The 23,398-nt window shown below is 44.6% G+C and overlaps 1 protein-coding gene and 1 long non-coding RNA gene across 6 annotated transcripts in view; one reads left to right on the plus strand and one right to left on the minus strand.

The window, feature by feature from the left end:
- The window catches only part of LOC138744978 (uncharacterized), a 49,471-nt gene that overhangs the window by 9,370 nt on the left and 16,703 nt on the right, over window positions 1–23,398 (plus strand). For 2 of the 5 annotated variants that reach the window (XR_011345903.1, XR_011345906.1), the window contains exons 2-4: window positions 2,076–2,438; window positions 3,434–4,583; window positions 10,782–10,900. This is a non-coding gene — a long non-coding RNA (uncharacterized lncRNA). Of the gene's footprint in view, window positions 1–2,075; window positions 2,443–3,433; window positions 4,584–10,781; window positions 10,901–13,442; window positions 13,940–19,650; window positions 19,862–23,398 lie in introns of those variants that run through there. The other 3 variants (XR_011345907.1, XR_011345905.1, XR_011345904.1) reach the window with 3 other exon arrangements.
- The window catches only part of cdh15 (cadherin 15, type 1, M-cadherin (myotubule)), a 40,357-nt gene that overhangs the window by 3,632 nt on the left and 13,327 nt on the right, over window positions 1–23,398 (minus strand). The window contains exons 3-13 of the mRNA XM_069901934.1: window positions 22,735–22,887; window positions 22,512–22,656; window positions 16,659–16,816; window positions 15,385–15,513; window positions 14,758–14,943; window positions 13,364–13,617; window positions 12,566–12,708; window positions 5,726–5,962; window positions 3,818–4,057; window positions 2,011–2,147; window positions 685–852 (exon numbers count right to left, since the gene is read on the minus strand). Of these exons, the coding sequence (XP_069758035.1) occupies window positions 685–852; window positions 2,011–2,147; window positions 3,818–4,057; window positions 5,726–5,962; window positions 12,566–12,708; window positions 13,364–13,617; window positions 14,758–14,943; window positions 15,385–15,513; window positions 16,659–16,816; window positions 22,512–22,656; window positions 22,735–22,887 (1,950 nt within the window). The remainder of the gene's footprint in view (window positions 1–684; window positions 853–2,010; window positions 2,148–3,817; window positions 4,058–5,725; window positions 5,963–12,565; window positions 12,709–13,363; window positions 13,618–14,757; window positions 14,944–15,384; window positions 15,514–16,658; window positions 16,817–22,511; window positions 22,657–22,734; window positions 22,888–23,398) is intronic.

Consider the following 23,398-nt stretch of genomic DNA (forward strand, 5'->3'; position numbering starts at 1 on the left):
CATGTGGCAACACACAGTAGATGGATGGAGCAACAAAGTTTACAGTGGAGTTAAGGTGGAGAAGTGAGACATGGCAGTGTCAGTGTGAGATAGGAGTGTGTATCCAGAGTATGGGGTGTTTCTGCACAAAGTTCCTGATTCCACTCCTGTCCACACCTGGAGGTTATCAGTGCCCAGAGGCCAATAAACTGCAGCAGTGCCTCAGGTAGAACTTCAACCAGATTGGAGACAGGAAACAGGGGAAATGGGGACCAGAGACTGTGGACCATGAGATTGGGGGAAACCAGGGACCAGAGAGCCAAGAGCTGGGGGGGGGGGGGGGGGGGTGGCTAAGGACCAGAGAGCAGGGGACTGGTGAGCCAAGAGTGGCCAGGAGGCTGGGGCTGGATTGGGGATTGTTTGGGAACAGGTGAGTGGTGTGGTCTACACTCAGCACACAGAAATATTGACAGGCTTTTTGGTCACATACATTTGTCATTCACGTGACGAATGACCTAATTACACACATTTCAGGTCTGCATTATTTAATTGCATGACTTTCCACTAATTTCAGCAAATAAGATTGGTTCCTTTACTGAAAGTTTATTTTCAGTAAAGGGAACAGTAGATCTCGGGGGGAGGGGAGCTAGAGGATGGACAACTCTGCAGGAGAACATAGGATACCTCCTGAGCTCAGATACCCACCTCATTGATGAAGTCTTCAATGCTGCTCGGGTCAGTTGGAGGTTCCCTGGGGTAGCGAGGCTGCCTCTGGCTGAAGGGAGCATCTCTTCGGATTGGTTGTTTTTCTCTGCTTGGAATCTGTGGCAATTCATCATCTGGGTTTCTCAACTGGTCAATGTTATAGGCATCCTGGGAGAGAGAGCAACAGTTACTGGAGGCCACAAAATCCAAACCAGTCTCACAGGAATCCTGAACTGTCCAATGTCCCACCCATGAAACCTCTACTTTATTACTTGGGTCAAACATTGTGCACACCTCTACTCTATTTCTTGAACCTGTGAAAGCCAAGACTGCCAATTAAATATCAATGTTTCCCATGGATGCAACCTAACCTACTGAACATTTCCAGCAATTTCTATATTACTTTCATTATGTACCACAGAATGCACAATAATTATCCACTCAAGTCCCATTTGCCTCCCTGAGACTCATAACCCCTTCCGCATTTTCTATCCATCTCTTGTCCAAATGCCTTTTATACATTATCTGTCCCACCACCTTCTCTGGCAGCTCATTTCAGATATTCACCACCTTCTTTTAAAAATGTACCTCTCAGATCTCCTTTAAATTTCACCTCTCACCTGTGACCTCTAGTTTTATATTTCCCTACCCTGGGTAATAGACTGACTTTTCAACCTATTTCATGATTTTATAGACAATAACATTACTACACAACCTTGTGTTCCAGTGAGAATAAACCCAGCCTATCAATATCCATTCTGGCAGCATCCTAACAAAGTTTCTCTGCACTCTTCCTGTAGGGTGGCAACTAAAAATGTACACAATACGTTGAGCAGCCTGACCAATGTTTTGTAAAGGTGTAAAAACAGGGGGATGGGGGGGGGGGAACCTTTTAACTTTTAATTTAGACATACAGCACGTTAACAGGCCATTTTGGCCCACGAGTCCGCGACGCCCAAAAAAATTAAAAGTTGTCCACCCCAGGAACATGACTTTCCAACTGTTGTGCTCAATGCCTCAGCCTATGAAGGCAAGCACACCAAATGCTTTCTTCAGTTGCCATCCACCTGTCTCACCATTTTTAGTGAGCTATGGAATGGCACCCCTAGGTCTCCGGACATTAACACTCTGAAGACCCCTACCATTAACTGTCCTTTATTTCACAGCTCCCTGGATTAATTTCCAAATGCCATCACTCCGCCCAACTCTCCAACATTTTTATGTCCTGTTGTGTCCTCAAACAACTTTCTTCACTTTATTCCACAAACTGGGTGAAGACAGTAGCTCAGTGAATAGTAAAGATGAAGTGTTCCACCATCCACGAACCTGATCTTCTTCTCCTCCTCCCTGCTCATCATAGTTTAAAATGTTATCCCGGATATCATCCTCAGATTCAGCCAGGAGTCCCTTGCGATGGAGTTGACGGTGAAGCCAGTCTGTGACCACCACCAACAAGATGAGAACTGTAAATGTGAGAAGAGAGAGGTGTTAGCACTGGCACTGGGGCAGACCCAGAGGTACTCACAATCCCATCACTTTGTCCTGTGACCCACAACCAAGTACCAGGCAAGATATCCACTCAGGAAGCTCACCTCTGTGGAGGCCAAGATCCTGAGGTTAGCTGCCCTAAACCTTTGCTCCTCCAGTGCACTGGATGCACCTCCACAGATTCATCCCAAGCAACATCTAAAGGTCACTTGGAACGTGCCCAGATACATCGGAAAACTGCAGCAACACAGCCTTTGCAACACAAGGCAGGTATCTGTCCTTTCAGGTCAGGTCTGTAATTCATAAATCACAGCTGATTCTGCTCCACCAACCTGCCTTTTCTCTATAATCTTCAATTCCTTTCCATGCAAAAATCTAACTGTCTTAAATATATTTCATGAGGCAGCCACCACTACTCTCTGGGAAAAGCAGTTTCTCTTCATCTATTCCCTTGAATGTTGAGGCTACATCACCTAGTTCTAGTCTTACCTACCAATAGAAACAATTTTCCTGCCTTGATTTTATTTAACACTTTCATAAAGTTATATGTTTCTAAAAAGTCCTAAGACAGGAGCAGAAAATTGTGCCTGCCCCTCTACTTGATCATGATCTGATCCATTGTTGTACTCGGACTCACTACCCAGCCTTCTCCGCATAACCTTTGATGCCCTAGCTAATCAAGAACCTATCAATTTCTGTCTAAATTCACCCAATGATCTGGCCTCCACAACTGCCTGTGGCAACAAATTCTACAGATTGACCACCCTCTGGCTAAAGAAATTCTTCTGCATCTCTTTTCTAAGTGAACACCCTTCAATCTTAAAATTGTGCCCTAAATTCCAACAAGAACATGCCAAGAGCTGTCAAATGTCCCTCATATATTAACTCTTTCATTCCCTGAATCATCCTCGTGAACCTCCTCTGAACCCTCTCCAACATCAGCATAACCTTCCTTAAATAATCCCAAAACTGCTCACAATACTCCAAGTGAGGTTTCACCAGTGCCTTCTAAAGCCTCGACATCACATTCCTGCTCTTGTATTCTATTCTGTTCCTCTTAAAATGAAGGCCAGAGTTGCATTAGTCTTCTTCACCACAAACAAGTTTACCTTCAAGGTATCCTGAATAAGCACTCCCTGAGCATCTGGGAATGTTCAATTTTCCCGCCATTTAAAACACAATGTACCCATTTTTTTTTCTACCTAAGTGCATGACTGTACACTTTGCAACATTGTATTTAATATGCTTCTTATTTACCCAGTACTCTTGAGGGGCACGGAGGAGGGACCACCATACGAGGAGGAAGAACTGCACCGAGCTGGGGCTACCAAGGAGGGAGTGCTGAGATGGAAACTCTGTACCATGCCAGGGTGTCGAGAAGGGAGCGCCGCACAAGGAGGAAGCACTGCACTGCACTGGGGGTGCTGAGGAGGGGGCACTGCACTGCTTCGGGGTGTTGAGGAGGGAGCGCCACACCCCCACCAGAACCGCTGAGGAGGCAGCAACGCACCATGTCAGGGCCGCCGAGGAGGGAGCTCCACACCCATGTCAGGGCCGCCAAGGAGGGATTTTACAACTCCCCGGGGTGGCTGTGGGACAGGTTGCTGGATGACAAGCCTGTCACTGAGTAAGCGCTGATACTCACATAGTAAGAGCAGGACACTACTGAGAATCACCATCCAGGCTCCAAAACTCAAGCCCACGCGTGAACCCAGCACAGCAGCCACTCCCGACGAACACTCCTCCTGGCCTCTGCAGTGACACACAGTCACATTCAGGCTGTGCAACTGGCTCATCTGTGGCTCTCCAGAGTCACTGACCCGAACCTGTAGACTGTAGGTCCCTTGGCTGATCTCCCGCCACACTCTCACCCGAGCATGTGTGTCTGTGGAGAGGTATGACGAGCAAATGAAAACCAAAGGCATCACATAGTCTCCCTGTGATAAGCCCCAGGAAACATTCCCTCAATGATTCCCAACATTCTGGAAGGGCAGATGCTGCTGGTGGATTGCAACTCTCCATGTGCTAGATTCAAGATTCCTTTATTGTCACGTAATACTAATAGTAACAACATAAAATATTACAAAAAATTGCCTTCTGCCTGCCAAAAGGCAGACAAAGAGATAGACCTCCCACTCAGCACAAATCCTGCCTGTCCAGGGTCTGAGTTCATAAGCTGCTCACACTTATGACCTCTTGGCTTTATCCCAGGGAGGCCAGCAAGACATGAAGGTACTATAATGATGGTGTGAATGGATCCTGCAGCAAGAAGCAGCAAGTCGGGATGAGGGGTCATCTTCAGGTTGACAACCGGTGACCAGTGGAGGAACGTTGGCTCTCGTGCTGGGTCCACAACACAGTCATGGCAGCACAAGGAGATGAATGGAAGGAAGCCACATTTACAAAAACAGGTGGGAATCCAATCTGAGAGAAGAATGCAAAGGGTTGCACCAAGATATCAGTAGGGCAGGTTAAAAACGAGTCTCATGTGGGAGAATGTAGTTATTATGGAAGAAAGAACAAAAGAAGCATGAATTACTTAAAAGAGAATGAACAGAAAGCTACACCATGAAGGGATCTGGGATTTCATGCTTGAAACACATGCAGCAGGTTAGAGGGAAGGTGAATGGATTGTTGTCAAAGTGGTGGAGGGTGTGGAAGGTGTTCTGGAGTAGGTGGGAAAGGAATGGACAAGGGGGAGAGGATGGAGTCAATACAGTCCTGTATGCGAGTCTTAGAAAGTGTGGAGTTGGAGAACTATCGGGTTGGAGGCTGTCATGGAGAGGTATCCTGATACGATGAGATCTGTGACAGTTGGGAGAAAGTGTCCTGGAGTTTGTTAGTGGTCGTGGACCGGGGAGGGGGAAGTGGGTGAGGGGGTGTAGGTGAAGGAAATGGAGTGCTGTACATTCCGAGGGGCAAGGGGAGAATTTGAGGTGGTTGGTGTCATGTCGGCAGTGAGAATCGAAAAGGTCAAGAGAGCATGAAAGTCCGAGAGAGGTGTCCAAGAGGATGAGGAGCAGTGGAGTCGTCAGTAAGCAGGGATGGAGGAAGCTCAAGGTCAGGGCGGCCCATGAACTCTGATATATGCATGCAGGGGCATGAAGGTACGGTCTCTGTGGAGAACAGATGATCAACATCAGAAAGAGGGATGTCAAAGGGGAGGGGGGGGGGGGTGAAGAATCAGCAGGAATTGAAGTTGAAACAAATCCTGAGATCAGAAGAGTGGGAGGAAGGTGATGGAGGAGCAAACAGAGGTTACTTTGTCACATTGTCAATTCACATTCTCCCAGAGCAGGGACATAGATTAGATACAGAGTAAGCCTTCATCACTGTTCTATCACACACTCTCAGCATAGGTTGACAGCTTCTTCCTCTATAGTGGTGGATTTCTCTGCTGACATAGAAGTTAATTTGATCATTTCTCTCTGGCACATTCACTCTGTTATTGAATGGGTTTCCCTTTCCCACCTCAGTCTGGCAGAGAATCTGAGGTGGGTGACAGTGAGGAGCATGGATCTGGTGCCCAGCTACTCACGTTGCTGACACCTACCATTGAGGAGATGAATCGTCCAGTTCTGGGGAAGCTGGGAATCTTCGGGAACAATCTCAAAATGAAAGGGCTTGGAATGAGGCTCCAGGTCAGCATCCTCTGCCCAAACGATGACTCCTTCACTCTCTGCTGACTGACTGCACACAAAGGACACTCTTGGGTGCAAGACAGGTGCATAATCATTCACTTCAGTGATGTGTATCTCCAGGGTTCCTGTTGCTGTGAGTGCAGGTTCTCCTGTGGACAGAGACACAGACACCTAAAGCATGATTACAGTCCGAAGGCAGATTCAGTCGGTAACTTCCACTGCCACAAGCAGTCACATTAACCTAGCAGAAACATCGGAAATAATCACCCAGAACTGAAGTAAAACCAGGACGAACCTTTCAAAGAGAACTGTGGGACTGTCACAATACACAAAATGCTCGAGAAATGTGTTCCAGTTTTCATGCATTTGCAGACTTATTTACTTTTTTAAAAAATTTTTATTTTTCACACCATAAACCACATTGACCAAGATACATACTTTTTCCTTTTCAATATATACAGTGTCGTTTTCTTCCCCCCCCCCCCCCCCCCACTCTTCCCACAGACTTATTTACTTGAGGGATTGCTGTGCGCTCTGCTACTTCACACTCCTGTTCAACTGTAGGGAGTCACAATCCACCAGATGGACTGCACAGTATCCTCAGGAGAAGCAGAAAATGGCCGTGTCTAAGTACTCATCACCACAGTGTGGTGCAGTTCTGGTGAATTCCTGCACTGAGACCTGGCATATCTAACTGTGAAGTGCTGTTCATGTTGTGAAACTTTACATCTGCAGTACTGACAGCAATCTAGATAGCTAAGCATATCTAGTGATGTCCTAGTCTACCCACATCAATACAACAGTCAGGAAAGTGCACCAACACCTCTACTTCCTCAGAGGAAATTGTCACAAGCTAAGTCTTTAAGTAACCTGATTGACAACACCTCATATTCCATCTGGGCACCCTCCAATTAGATGGCAAAAACATCGGCTTCTGTTTCCGTTAGACCCCCACCCCATCTTTCTCCAAGCCTCCTTTCCTGTAGTGCACTAGTTTTTTTTTCTCTCTCTCCCTTTTCCCTCTCTCTCTCCTTTACCTCAGCTCTCCATTTATAAATAAACCTCCCACTCCCTATCAATTCTCACCTTTCCTTTCTCTTGACCTCTTCTTCATATCCAATTCTCACCTTTTGTCTGTTGGTCTGTGCTCCTCCTCCTGCCACTTCTTTATTGAGGGATTGTCTGCTTTTTCTCTTAAAGAAGGGCTCAGGCCAGAAACATTGGTAATATATCTTTACCTCCTATGAATGCTGGAAGACAGGCTGAGTTCCTCCAGCATTTCTGTTTTTACCACAATCACAGCCTCTGCAGACTTTTGTGTTTCACTCCATGGCTGATCTACCCACGGACAGCTCCACTTACCTGTCCATTCCCCACAACTCCAAAAATCCATCTAAATATACTGTATCTTAAATATATTTAATGAGTCAGCCTTTACTGCTTCATTGGGCAGAGAATCCCACACATTCACCTCTGGAAGAAGCATTTCCTCCTCAACTCAGACTTAAATCTGCTCTCCTGAATCTTGAGGCTATGTCCCCAAGATCTAACCTCACCTACGTACCAATGGAAACAACCTCCCTGCCTCTATCTTATTGGTTCCATTTGTAATTTTATGCGTCTCCAGAAGATTTCCCCCTCCCCCCAACCCATCCTTCTAAACTACAATGGATATAGCCTAGGCTACTCAATCTCTTCTCAAAAGTCAAAATCCTCTGCTCCAGTATATATTTTCTCAAATAAGGAGACAAGAACTGCATGCAGTACTCCACGTGTGTACAAGACAACAAGACTTAGGAGCAGAATTAGGCCATTCTGTCCCTCTCAGCATGAATGATTTATTTTTCTTCTCAACGACATCCTCCTTCCTTTGCCCCATATCCTTTGACAACCTTACTAATCAAGAACCTATCCATCTCTGCTTTAAATATACCAAATATTTGGCCTCCACAGCCCACTGTCACGACAAATACCTCAAATTCACCATCCTTTGGCTGAAGAAATTTCTCCTGATCTCTGTTTTTAAAGGGACAACCTCTTATTGTATTCTGTGCCCTGGTCTCTCCTATAACTGGAAACATCTTCTCCTCATCCAATGTATTCACCCCTTTCAATATTCGGAATGTTTCGATGGGATTTCCCTTCATCCTTTTGAACTCCAGTGATTACAGGTTCAGAGCACTCAAAGGTTCCTCCTCTCATCCCTCAGATCATTCTCACAAGTCTCCGCTGGACCCTCTCCAATGCCAACACATCCTTTCTTAAATAGGGAGCCCAAAACTACTTGCAATACTCTAAATGTGGTCTAACCAATGCTTTGTAGACCCTCATCATTACATCTTTTCCCTTTTATTCCAGTCCTCTCAAAATGAATGCTAACATTGCATTTTCCTTCCTAACTACCAACTCAATCTGCAATTTAGCATTTAGGGGATCCTGCACTAGGACCCCCAAGTCCCTTTGGACCTCTGCTTCCTGAATTTGCTCCTCATTTACAAAATAGTCCACTTCTTTATTTCTTCTACCGAAGTGCACAACCATAGACTTCTCTATGTTGTATTCCATCTGCCACTTCTTTGTCCATTCTCCCAACCTGTCTAAGTACTGCAGACTCCCAATTTCATCAACACGACATGCCCCTCCATCTATCTTCATATCATCTGCAAACCTGGCCACAAAACCATCAATTGTGTCATCTAAATCATTTATATACAACATGAAAAGTAGCAGACCCAACACAGACTCCTGTAGAACACCAGTCACCGATAGCAAACCAGAAATGATCTTATGAATATTTCAAGAGACCCCTGCCATTGCTACTCTAGTCCTCCCTGCTCAGGACTCCTTCCAATCAACTTTGGCTAGCACCTCTCTCATGCCTCAACTGTAATAAGACACATTTGAACCATCGAGTCCACCCCATCATTCCATCATCTTTTTCAACCCCTTTCTCCTGCCTTCCCCCGTAGCCCTTGATTCCCTTCCTGATCCTCAATGACTTGGCCTCCACAGCCATCGATGGCAATGAATTCCACAGACTCACCACCCTCTGGATAAAGAGATTCCTCCACATCTCTGTTCTAAAGGGATGTTTTTGTCTTCTGAGGCTGTGCCCTCTGGTCCCAGACTCTTCTCATCCATTCTATCCAGTCCTTTCAGTATTCGATAGATTTCAATGATATTTATTCTAAACTACAGCGAATACGATCGTAGACCCTGAAAACTCTCCTCCTATGAAAACCCTTTCACTCCAGGGATCATCCTTGTAAACCTCCTCTGGACCCTCTCCAACACCAACAGACCCTTCCTTAGATATGGAGCTCAAGAGTGCTCTCAATATTACAAGTGTGGTCTAACCAATGCCTTATAAAGCCTCAACATCACATTCCTGCTTTTACATCCCATCCCTGTCAAAAACACAAGTTGACCTTTAGGGAGTCTTGCACGAGGACTTCCAAGTCAGTTTGCGCCTCTGCGTTCTAAACTCGTGGCTCGTTTAGAAAAAAAGTCTGCCCCTTTATTTCTTCCTCCAAAGTGCATGATCATATACTTCTCTACACTGTACTCCATTCCCTGTCCAATCTCCTCACTTGCCATTCCTTGCCCAATCTCCTCATCTGTTTAAGTTCTTCTGCAGACTCAGTGCTTCCTCAACACTACCTGCCCCTCCTCCGATCTCTCTATATCGGTAAATTTGACCCCAAAACTTTCTAATCCATCATCCAAATCATTTACATAATAACTTAAAAAGAATCAACTATGCTCTGTAATGCAGACACATCCAATTTTAACTTCTCCCTCTCAAATTGCAAAATGAATTATATTGTGATCACTGCCTCTTTATAGTTCTTTTACCTCAATCTCTCTAATCAGATCCAGTTCATTGCACAGTACCAAATCCAGGATTGCCTTTTCCCTAGTTATCTTAACCACAAGCTGTTGTAAGAAGTCATCTCATAGATATTCAACAAATTCCTTCCCTTGGGAACCAGTGCCAACCTGATATTCCCAGTCTATCTACACAATGAAGTACCCCATGATCGTCATAACAATTCTTTTTCTACATGGCTTCTCCAACTCCTATTGTAATTTACTTCCACCGTCCTGGCTGCAATCTAGAAGCCTGTATGCAACACTATCAGGGATTTTTCACCCTTGCACTTTCTAAACCCTACCCAGAAGGATTCTACATCCATTGATCTATGTCCCTTCTCTCAAAGGATTTGATTTCACTTTTTTACCAACAGTCACCTCAACCCCTCTGTCTACCTGCTTGCCTATTCAATAGGTCATGTATCCTTGGGTGTTTCACTCCCAGCTGTGATCATCTTTCAGCTACGTCACAGTTGTGACCATAACATTGTACCTGCCAATTTCTAGCTATGCTTTAAGATCATTTACTTGTTTCGTACACTGTCTGTATTCAAATACACCTTAAGCCCAGTGTTCACTGCCCTTCTCATATTTGTCTTAGTCTTACATTTTTATTTTTCTAAATATTGTCCTGCCTTTTATTTTGGAGACTTTAAACTTTTGCACTCTCCTTCCTCTCAATTATATCCAAACATTTCCAATCCCTAACCACCCCCCCCCCCCCCATCAACCTCCCAGCTATTTAGTAGCCTATCCACAGCCCTTAGTATGCAATTCACCAGGATCCTGGTCCCAGTATAGTTCAGATGGAGACTGTCCCATCAGAAAAGCTCCCTCCTTCCACAAAGACTGCCAATGTCCCACAAATTGAAGGCCAGTTTTTGGGCCATGCATTACTCCCTTAATCTTATCAATACTGTTACAATTTGGGGAACAATTCAGAGATTATCACCTTTTTGGTTCTGTTTTTTAATTTGATCCTCAGCTGCTTAAATTCTTTCAGCAGAACCTGTTTCCTGGTTCTACCCGAGTTGTTGGTACTCACACAAGTCTCAACAACTAGATCTTCACCTCCCTCTCCAAATTCCTCTGCAGGTCAGATGAGACATCCTGTACCCAGGCACCAAGCTGGAAACACAGCCTTCAGGACTCACGATGCTCGCTACAGAGAATAGTGTCTATAAATTCATGGGCATTGCCCCCCGCCAAATGAGGTATTGTAACCACCCCCCCCCCCCCACCACTAGTATCACTTCATTACCAGTCAACATGTGATATAAGCAGCACACTTGTTACATCAGAGAGAGGGGGATGGAGGAGGTTCATGGTAGGCAGATTGGCACGATCACCACCCCCACCCCAATTGAGCGAGTTTTCAAACAGATTGTGCCCCCCCCCCCACAGTTACCCTAATGCCCCCGGATTAGACTTGTTCCTACGCCAACCCTGATTCTCCTGACAAGCCCCTATCACCATGACATCTCTACCCTCCCTCTTGCATGGCTTCCTGAACCATTGTGCCACAATCAGGTCAATGTGGTCACCTGGAACCACAACATGCAGCTACAGGACATCATCTGGCTCTGCATTCTTAATTTATTTAATTGGTTGTAATTTGATATCTTATTATGTTGCCAATAACTAAACATTGTTTAGTCTCAGACCAGTCCACTAGAAATGTTTGAGTGGTTTAAGGGTTTTACCTAGTTCCCTGTGAAGCCTCTCAAGCCAAAGCATCCAAGTACCATTAACACACTTCTTACTCCACAGTCATGCTTAACTTCAGCTTCCCTTCCTTTTATTGGCTCCAGTTAATCCGTTAATAACAGTTACCTTTTTACTGCCACTTTTTAAAATACTATGTACAGTTGCACTGTTCTTAAATTCAATCACTTTATCAATAAAGGCCAACGCTTCAGTTGCCTTCTTGATGATGTGCTGCACCTGCAAACTAACTTACTGCGTTCATGCACAAACACAGCATGCTGCGACCTTCACCAATCTATTAGTTTTCTTTCCAATATTGGTTTAATCTGCCAACCATGGCCTTGAGATTGGGAAGGAGATTTCTGTCTCCGCTGCTGTCTCAGATAAAGTTCCAGCCTGTACTGTTCAGTGGGTGGCGTAGTAGTTAGTGCAACGCTGTTACAGCACCAGCGATTGGGACCAGGGTTCAAATTCCACACTGTAAGGAGTTTGTACGTTCTCCCGGTGTCTGAGTGGGTTTTCCCTGGGGGATCCAATTTCCTTCCACCCTTCAAAATGTATGGGGGTTGTGGGTTAATTGGGTGTAATTGAGAGGCATGGACTGATAGACCGAAAGGACTTATTACCATGCTGTCTGTCTAAATTTAAATTTACATTCAACTATGGCTGAACTCAGGAAAATGGGACTGGCTTAGTCATCATGGACAAGTTGGACTAGTAGGCCTGTTTCAATGTTCATTAACCCTCTAACTTGATAATCGACACCGTTCGGGACTAAGCAACACACAGGAATAACACCCGATCTCTCACACTAAACACTCCCTTCCTCCACTTCCAGTGCACAATGGTGCAGTTACTCCAACATCTCCTCCCAAATGCACCCTCTCTGTCTCCAACAGCTGCAAGGAACACTATCTCCTTCAGGTTCCTACCAAGATCCCCCAGATGGAAATATCATAGAATTGTGCAGCACAGAAACAGGCCTTTCATCCCACCTCATCCACCTCTCACCATCCCCATTATTTTTCTGACTTCTGTGCCCCCTCTCACCACCACCCCCCTCAATGCACCACTTTACTCTCCCTCAGAGCCCCCTCCTCACCACCCTGCTCATCCTATTTGTCACCATAAATTTCACCACCCCTCCCCATTTGCTGCCCCTTCCCCCTCACCGTCATCAGTGGCGGTGACCAAGGCGGTATACCGGTGGTTGTGCAGGAACGGTGACTGCCGCCTGATGTCCTGCTGAAGAATGACCTCCCCGCTGTCCACATCAATGGTCAGCCAGTCCGCTGGGTCATACTGGACATGGTAACTAGAATTAGGAAGCACAGGGTTACATGAGCCGAGACCCTGGGAGACACCAGAGAAGACGCCAGATAGACTGACAGGAACCCTGGAGATGGGCAAAGACCCAAAATGAGGGGCAAAGATCCAGGAATGGGACAAAAAGCCAGAGAGGGTGCAAAGATCCAGAGATGGTGCAGTTACCCAGAGAGTAAATTCCTAGATTCAGGCAAAAACCTGGAGATGGAACAGACAGAGAGAGGGGACAAAGACCCAGAGAGAGGGGCAAAGATACAGAGGTGGAGCAAAGACCCAGAGAGAGGGACAAACATACAGAGAGAACAAAACAATCCAGGATGTTACTTATTTAAATACCTGGACTTGTCAAACACTGGATACATCAAACACACGGACATGTCATGAACCTGGACACATCAAACACTGGACATGTCAAACAATGGACACGGGAAAGATTTAGATACAGTTAAAATGGACCAGGTTTTGAAAAACACCTGCACATGTGGAACATCAGTGATTCTAGGGGAATGTCACCCCAGTTTATGGGTGGTGGTGATAATATTATGGAACAAGGAGTCAGTGCCACCCATGAAGAGAATGTCAACCCCATGGTCTGGGGGAGGAAGAGAGGGTGGGCCATGGAGGGGTCACAATGTCATAATCACCTTATGTTTTGGTGCGGTGTGATGTCGGGGTCAGTTGCCGTGTACACCGTCAGCACGCTTCCTGCTCTCCATCCTTCAGGTACACTCAGCACTCGAGGATCTTCCACAAAATGTGGAGCTTCATTCACGTCAGTGATGGTGACAATGACCTTGGTGGTGGAGAGGTGGGTGTGGGGAGCTACTGCACTCAGAGGAGCCCAATTCTGCGCCTGCACGGTCAGCGTGTGTATGTTTGCAGTTTCAAAATCCAGCCTCTGAAACCAGGAGAGAGCAGAATGAAACCCTAAGGTCACTGTCCAGTCCTTGAACTCCCCCAATCCAGCCAGCCCCTTGCTGCACCCCAAATCCCACCCTATCCCCATCCCTGCCCCAGGACCCAACATTCTCTCAGATTCAGATCCCCATGCTAACACTACCCAACAACTCCACATCCCCACCTCTGTCCCAGCATCCTAAAATTCCCACCCTCAGCCCAAAATACCCATCCCCACTCTAACATCTCCCCATTTTACTAGGTCAGTCACTGCCTCCATCTGAAGGACAGATGTTGCCCAGGTGTTCCAGGCTCTGATGCACAACTGGGCCCCTCCATTACTCCTGGGGCTCCAGCTGTTTTTGCTTCCCCTCAAAGTGAGGGATCTCTCAGGAACAGCAATGGGAAGTCTGGAGCTTGCGGTAGAGGAAGTGGTGGGTTTTAGAAGTGGCTGACACACCTCAAACCCCTTCACCAAATACCACCAACCCAAACACTAGGAATTTGATTTTCTTTGACCTCAGATCCTGAGGGCAATAATTATTGACGTACAGCACAGAAGTAAGCATTTTGGCCCAATGTCTATGCTAACCAACTTGTCCCTTTGAACTGCTCCCATTTGCCTGCATTTGCCCCATATCCCTCAGGAGTCTGTCCTTTGACCCCAGACCCACTTTTATTTAATTTAGAGATGCAGCATCATTACAAGTGCCTTCAAGCCCAGGGGCCTGTGCCACCCCACCACAAACCACACATGTTTTTGGAGGGTGGGAGAAAACCAGAGCATCTGGAAGAAACTCAACAGACACAGGAAAAATGTGCAAGCTTCTTTCAGACAGCACTGGATTAAAATTTAGATCACTAGCATTGTAATAGCATTGCTCTATCTGTTTCACTAACCGTGTTGCCCTGAACTGTTTTAAACTAAAAGTTGGAAGGATCACCATTTGACAGAAAGGCTGAATGGACTCCACCTGTTTGCATTTCCTATGTACCTGTGCACTACCGAGTTGGTGTTGGTGGCAGATTTAGGATTTGGTGAATATACCCATGGGCCAGGCTGAGAGGGTTCCACCCCTTCCTAAAAACACCCATGTTTGTCTAATTGCTAAACAATTTCTGAAAGGCTGTTTTCCATTACTTTTTCAACAAATAGGATGCCTGCATTGGTGTCTGGCTCCGTCTGGATGTTGAAGAGCCCTTGGTCATTTCCCTCAATGATGGTGTATTTCACTCTCCAGTTGAGGGTCCCAGGCTGGTCTTTGTCCTCCACCGTGACCTTCCCAATCTCTGCTCCCATCATGTCCTCCGTAACATCAAAAGTGAACTATAGGGGGAAAGGTTCAAGGTTATTAGGAACAAGTTATATTTCTCCAGGAAGAGTAATAGGGTTATACAGTCAGCTCCACAGAAATGCAACCCTGTTCAATGAGTGACATCCTGCCAGCTGCCCAGCCTCAGCTGGTCAAGTGGTGCTAAGGTCGGGACCACACCACAGTGAGGAGGTAGGAACCAATTCTGGATCTAGGGTCTGATGTCAGAAGGAGATCCAGCTAGAACCTGGCTGTTCACTGGGCCAGGACTCTGGTCTGGGTGCCCACAAGTTTGCGCAGATGAGCGCCCATTGTGGCTTTAAAACATCATTCAATGATCTGCTCCAAATTTGGTCATGGGAAGAACAGCTGACCTTTCACCTTGATGATGTCTACTGGCTCTGCCCAAATTTCTCAATAATCTGCCCGGTGACAGATACAGTAATCACACAAACCTCAGCGATGGTGAACTCTGGAGGGTTGTCATTGACATCAACGATGAAGATAGAGGCGGAAGCAGTGTTGGAGAGTCCTTTGCCTGCCAGATCAGCCACTTGTAGAGTCAGATTGTACACTGAAATATTCTGTAGACACAAAACCAGCAGTCAGGACACTGAAAATTGTTCAATGCTCATAGACCTGAAATGAGCTCTCTCCACAGACACTGCCTGCCCAGCCAAGTAATCCCACCATTTCATGCCCCTCAGAAGTATAGAGACTTCAGAAGATGGCAAAGGCAAAGATTCACCACCACTTGGATAATCATATCTCCCCATTACCAAATCACTCTACAATTCCACCTCTCCAATCTCATCTCATCAACTTTTCTACATTTTGAAACACCCCAATCCTCAACCTGCCAAACTATTTGATCCAATCTCTCTAATATCAATGATTCTGTCTTTCAAAGCTCCTCATCTCTAAATTACCCTGAACTGCAGGAGAATCATCTTGGACCATCTCCAAGGTTGTAAGGCTTTGAGTTTTGGCCAAGTGTCCAAAGTACCCTGTACCTGGTCCTGACTGGAACTTGTTGCCTCAGTCTGTAGAGACATTTAGTGTCCAGGGGATCTCAGACAGATACATGCAGTTGGTTGCAAGACCATCAACTCCATTTCCAACATCACCCCATTGGAGATGTGTATGTAAGAGATATAACTTAATTTTGTGATATTTCCCTGTCCTGCGGGATATAGTGGTGGCCAAGGCCCAAGATAGTTGCGCAGCAGTTGCTCACTGCACCCTCTTCAGGACCTGGTGCTTCTGTTTCTATGCAGTTTGTACTTGTTATGTTGTTTTTATGTAGCACCGTGAGTTCAGGGAAACATTGTCTTGTTTCTTTATTAGTGTCAAATAAAACCAACTACTACTACTACTAGGACCACTAACAACACCACCAACAACCCAAACACAATCATCACCAACGACATCACTATCAACCCCAGCAGCACCAACAGCCTCAACACCAGTGCCACCATCAACATCAACCCCAACCCCAGCACCACCATCAATCCCAGCGCTACCAATAACCTCAACATGAGCACCACCACCAAACCCAAAACCACTACCACCATCAATCTCAAACCAGCATCAACAACAATCTCAACACCACCAACATCAGCACCATTACCACCACATCACTGCCATCCCCAACACCACCATCAACACCAGCACAATGGGCTCCTCCTGTCTCTTGGTGGTAATCATATTTTATTAATACATTGCTCACCTCCCGATCCAGTCCCACTCCAACCGTGCGGATCTCCCCTGTCACAGGATCGATGCGGAAAATTCCTCTTCCGTCCCCCACTATGGAGTAACCCAGGGCAGCATTGTCAGTCTGAGGGTCATCGGCATCAGAAGCAGCCACTTGCATCACCAGTGTGCCTGCAACATCCCACACACACTCATCAGCAGGCTTTCTGTCACCCAAACAGCCCACTCTCCACTTCATCTTACACCTCCCGGGGCAGCTCCCAGCCTGCCCACCATGGATGGAGATTGGCCCATTTCCCTACCCCACTCTTAAAAAAAATACCACCATGCCATCTCAACATTTCCAGCATGGCCTATGATAATCCTTCAGGTTCCCACAGCCCTTGTCTGAGGAGGTACTAGCTGACTCCCTGTAAGAAAAACAGTGCCAAGGAAGAAGTGCTTCTAAACCTCCCATCCCTTTGTGAACCTAATTTATGATTAGTGCTTTCTGCTACCCCAGCCATATGTGAATCTCCAGACACATCCAGTGAGGCTCAATGTGTCCACCCTGAACTGTCTTTTTGGGTTTGGAATTGCCCCAATGCCTCAAGAATCTTTTTTTTTTTTTAAACGTTATTTAAAGATTTTATCACATGAATAAAACAGAAAAAATTACATTTAGAGAAAAATGAAAAATAAAGTAATTATTACAACACAACATTAATGACCTAACTTAGATTAGTCTAACCCCCCCCCCCACCATATATACGGCCACTAAAAAAAAATGTATATATTAAAAAAAACCACCCCCCCAAAATAAAGAGTGAAGAATTAATAAAGTTAATAATATTATATATAAAAAAAACTCAGACAAACAAAAAGAAAAATAACAATTAAAAATACTAATAAAAAAAAGTTATCAAATCTAAAATATCACACATAGAACATAAAATTTAAGTCAAACTTAATTACATGTACTTAACAAATGGAGACCACTTCAGCTGAAAGACATCCTATCTTAAATTGAAAAGAATATCTTTTCCATAATTAAACAAGACTTCATCTCTAAATACCACCTATCTAAGATTAGTATATTTCTATCTTTCCAAATAAGCGCTATACATTTTTTGGCCACCACTAAGGCTAAATAAATACAAGAAATCTAATAATCAATTAAGCCTAAATCAATTAATGATTACATATTCCCTAACAAAAATATATCAGGATCTAATACAACATAGATATTATATAAACTATTAAAAATAGATTGAATACAATGCCTCAAGAATCTGAAGCTACCTATAAGTAGGGTAGATAGTCAAACACGTTTTTCCCAGGATTTAAATTACACAAACAAGGGGACATGCATTTAAGGTGAGGGGGAGAATTTAAAGGAGATTTGTGGGTTTCCATGCTGTTTGGTGGTTTATGTTCTTAAGCCTGGCTGGTCTTCCAATTTCCCTGTTCTGGGATGTTTTGGATCAAGTTAACGACATTCTCAAATGGAAAGGTGAGCAGCCAGATATTGTGGTCCATGTCAGAACCAATGACATTGGTAGGGAAGGTGATGAGGTCCTGCAAAGCAAGTTCAGGGAGTTAGATGTTAAGGTAAAGAAAAGATCTTCCAGGGTTGTAATTTCTGGATTACTACCTGTGCCATGTGCTAGTAAGGCTAGAAATAGTAGATTAATACACATGGCTAATGAGATGTTACAGGTGGGAGGGCTTCAGATTATAGGACTCTTTTTCAGAGTTGGTGGAACCTGTTTCAGCTGAACTGGAGGGAGTCCAATATCCTTGTGGGAGGGTATACTCGGGGGGGGGGGTGGGGGGAGGGGTTAAACTAGTGAATCAGAGTGCCAAAGCAAATAGTGGAATGGTTGTAGAAAAATATATTGTTAATGCTGTGGACAAGAACTGAAATAGAAAGGTGGAGCATGGTGGGAATAATGTTCTGAGTTGCATCTATTTCAATGGAAGGAATATTGTAGGAAAGGCAGATGAGCCTACAGCATGGATCAGCACATGGTGCTATGACATTGTGGCCCCTAAATTTGGTTGCAGGAGGGTCAGGATTGCCATCTCAATATTCTGGGGTACCATGGTTTTAGATGTGAGAGAGAGGGATGAAAGGATATAGATGGAATTGCCAGTCAGAGAAAATGTCACAGCAGTTCTCAGTCAGGACGGACTTGAAGGCTCATCTATTGAGGCAACATGGTGGACCTGAGGAATGGGAAAGGGAATTACAACATTAAAAGGACTGTATTACAGACCACCCAATAGTCAACAGGAATTGGAGGAACATTGCAGACAGAAATCAGGTATTTGTAAGAAAAAAGATTGCAATAGTAGGCAATTCTAACTTTCTATATATCGACTGGGACTCCCATACTGTAAAAGGGCTGGATGAGTTTGAGATTATTAAATATGTTCAGGAGAATGAAGAAAATATAATGCTGGATCTCATATTGGGGAACGAGACAGGACAGGTGACAGAAGTGTGCTTAAGGATCTAGTGATCATAATGCCATTACTTTTGATATAATTATGGAAAGGATGAGTCTTGTCCTTTGGTTGAGATTTTAAAATCAGAGAAAGGTTAATTTTGATGGAATCAGAATGGATCTGTCAAGTATTGATTGTGACAGATATGTTTGTTAAGTGGGAGGATTTCAAATGTGAAATTTTGAGAATAGAGTTTGTATGTTCCCATCAGAATTAAAGGCAAAGTTAACAGGGATAAGGAACTTTGGTTTTAAAAAGACATTGAGGCCCTGGTTATGAAGAAGGAGGGGCATAGCAGGTATAAGGGCATAAGGAAATGAGGAGAGCTAAAAGGCATCAAGTTGCTCTGGAAGACAAGGTGAACAAAAATCCCAAGGGTGTGACAAATATATTAAAAGAAAAGGATAGCAAGGGACAAAATTGGTCCTCTTGAAGATCAGGGTGGCCATCTATGTGTGAAGCCAAAAGAGATGGGGGAGATTTTTAATGGATCTTTTGCATCTCTATTTACTCAGGAAATAGATACAAAGTTGGAAGAAGTGAGGCAAATCAGCAGTGAGGTCATGGACCCTATACAAATTACAGAGGAGAAGGTGCTTTTCTGAGGTAAATAAGGGTGTATAAATCCCCAGGGCTTGACAAGATATTCCTTTGGATCATGAGGGAAGCTTGTACAGAAATGATAGGCACCCTAGCATCCTTAACTACGAGTGAGGTGCCAGAGGATTAAAGGATAGCTAATGTTGGTCTGTTGTTTAAGAAAGGCTGGAGTATAATCTGGGAAATTATAGGCCAATGAACCTGACATCAGAAGGGGGTAAATTGTTGGAAGGTATCCTAAGAGGCTGAATACATAAGTACTTAATAGACAAGAACTGATTAAGGATAGTCAACAAGGCTTTGTGAGTGGTAGGTCACTCTAACCAATCCTGTAGAGGTTTTTGAGGATGTTACCAGAAAAGCTGAAAATCCAGTGGATATTGGCATGGACTTTAGTAAGGTCTTTGATAAGGTTGTGCATGGGAGATTGGTCAAGAAGGTTCAGTTGCATGGCTTTCAGGATGAGGTATAAATTGGATTAAAATTGGCAAGGCAGGAGAATCCATAAAGTGCTAGGAGATTATTTCCTCTCTTATTGGAGGCCTGTGACTAGTGGTGTGCCTCAGAGACCTGTGCTGTGTCTATTGTTGTTTGTCATTGATCTGGATGATAATGTGGGAAATTGGATCAGCAAAGTTGCAGATGACACTAAGATTGGGCTGTAGTGGATAGTGAGGATCTGTTCCAACTGGAAAAATGGGCTGCAAAATGGCAGATGGAATTTAATTCTGACTTTGGTAGACCAAACCTTGGTAAATGGCCTGGTAGAACAGAGGGACATTAGAATACAGATACATAATTGATTGAAGGTGGTGTCACAGGTAGATCATGTTATAAAGAGAGCTGTTGGAACATTGGCCTCCATAAATCAAAGGACTGAGTACAGGTGTTGGGAAGTTATGTTGAAATTGTAGAAGACAATGGTGATGCCAATTTTGGAGTATTGTGTGTAATTTTTGTCACCAACCTGCAAGAATGATGTCAATAAGATTAAAACAGTAGAGTAGATTTACAAGAATTTTGCTAGGATTTGAAGAGATGAGTTATAATGAAAGATTGAACAGGTTAGGACTTTATTCTCTGGAGCTTCAGTGAAGATTTCATGGAGATTTACAAAATTATAAGGGTATATATATATATATAGTAAATGCAAGCAGGCTTTTTGCACTGAGGTGAAGTGAGACAAGAATGACATGGGACATGGGTTAAGGGTGGTCCAAAAGATTAAGGGGACTATTTGGGGGAACTTCCTTACTCAGAGGGTGGTAAGAGTGGAACAAGCTGCCAGCAGAAGTGGTTGGTGCTGGTTCAATTTCAACATTTAAAAGATTGGATTGGTACATAGATGGAGGAAATATGGAGGACTATGGGCCAGGTGTGGATCAGTGGGACTAGGCGGAATAATAGTTCAGCACAGACATGTTCTATGGTTCTATTTTGCTCATGAGATTGAGAAAAAAAACATTACCTTGACTTAAGTGGCAGACCCGGCTCAATGGGCCAAATGGTCTAGTTCTGGTCCCTCATCTTATGGCCTTAATATCCTTTAACCCTAGAGACAGTCATACAGACTCTGGCTCTGTGCCAACTGTTGGCATTCTCAGCTAGTGCTTGCATTTGGTCCATATCCTTCTAAACCTTTCCTATCCATAAAGGTATCCAAATTGTAGAGATAGACCCCGTCTTACAATGTTCCGATTTGTGATATTTCGAAGTAACGACGATCAGAATCCATTTTGAATAAAGGAAAGTTGGGGGTCTACCTGTATCGTGCTTTGACGGTCCCAATGGCGTTTTTTTTAAAAAGGTGATTTGGAATGCATGTACAGATTGCAGTTGCTGGGGAGGGAGAGAGAATGCAGACAGAGAGAGAGCAGTAGACCCTGACTCATGATATTTTCACTTTACGATACAAGTCCTGGAACTGAACCCCATCGTAAGTAGGGGATCTACCTGTACAAGCTTCTATAACTTACCCTGGCAGCTCATTCCAGGTATGGACTACCTGCTGAGTAGAATTAATTGCCTCTCATAAATCTCACCTGTCTCACCATAAACCGACATCCTTTGTTCTAGAATGTTCTATCCTGGGAAAAATTCTGAGAATTCACTTTATCCATGTCTTTCATGATTGTATAAAACATTGTAAGATTAAATCTCAGCTTCCTTCCCTCTAGGGAATAAAGACCTAGCCTACCCATCCTCTTCCAATGTCTTAGCAACATTCTTCTTCTGAACCCCTTCCAAATTATTGATGACCTTCCTCTGGCTTGGTAACCAGAAATGCACAGTGCCAATCTATACCAATCCCTTTCCTAACTTTGTAGCTGTCCAAACGCCTTTTAAATTTAATAATTATCCCCACCTCAATCTCCTCCTGTCACAGCTCATTCCACATATCCACCATCCTCCAAATGTGGTATCACCAACGTCTTGTAGAGTTGTGGGATGTGATCTGTGATTGACAGTAACCCTGGGAGGAGGATCCATGGGTCACTGAGCTCTTGAATCAGACAAAGGTTTCAGTTCTTAAGTCATGTTTCAGTGTCATCAGTCCTGAGAAACATGATGCTGGAAACGTTTGTGTCAATTGGCAACCGTAGGCTCTGACCTTGGAGGGAGACAACATCAAACTGGCTACGGGGAGGGAATCCATGATCTGTTCTTGGTGTGGCAGTGTGCAGGATATGCATCTAATGATGAGGCAAGACTCATACATTTACACCTGACTCTCTTGATCGGATGACAGTAGAATCAATTACTTTTTGTTACCAACCTGGAGCTGCCCCCTCCAGCACCTGTCCTATAAAGCATTGCTGGTCAAAGGTGGGTCGATTATCATTCTGGTCGATGACAATGATCTCCAGATCAGTGGGATCTTCCAGTGGTGTTCCAGTCTCACCCACAGCATAGGCTTTGATCTGTGAGGAACAAATCAGGGCTGTTACCTCAGCTCTGCGGAGACACTGCACTCTCTTTCATTTGCTTAGGTCCCCTACCTTGTAACTGCTCCTCTCCTCTCGGTCTAGCACTGTGGTCAGGAAGACCAACCCCGTGTCAGGGTCAATGGTGAAGATTCCTTTTGGCTCCTCGTCCACCCCAGGGCCTTTTATGCTGTAGATTACTTTGCTTGGGAGCTTGTCTGATTTAATCTGATGGCAAATAAAACAGAATTTATCACCCTCAATGTTCTCTCCTCTTTGCAGCTGCTTACTCCCTTCCCGAGACCTGCTCCCAGCAGCAATGTGGCTGCACCAGGAGCCTGTCCTGTGCAGTGTTTTCTCATCAGGGTTCGTGTCTCCATGCCAGCCACAGTGCCAATCCATACCAATCCCTTTCCCTCCTTTGTAGGTGTCCAAACGCCTTTTAAATTTAATAATTGTCCCCACCTCAATCTCCTGTCACAGCTCATTCCACACACCCACCATCCTCCACGTAAAGAACCTATCCACAGCTCCCATTTAAATCTGTCCTCTCTCATCTTAAACCTATGCCACTTTAGTTTTCGACTTTCACACGCTGGGAAGAAGACTAGCTATCTCTCCTCTCTAAGTCCCTCTTAATCTTATAAACTTCTCTAAAACCATTCTTCAGCCTATGTTCCAGCGAGAATACATTGTTTAACCATGTTTGAGTTTATTTGTCACAAAACATCTGGTACAG

The sequence above is a fragment of the Narcine bancroftii genome, chromosome 10 (genome assembly GCF_036971445.1).
Source record: "Narcine bancroftii isolate sNarBan1 chromosome 10, sNarBan1.hap1, whole genome shotgun sequence".
Taxonomy (NCBI): Eukaryota; Metazoa; Chordata; class Chondrichthyes; order Torpediniformes; family Narcinidae; genus Narcine; species Narcine bancroftii.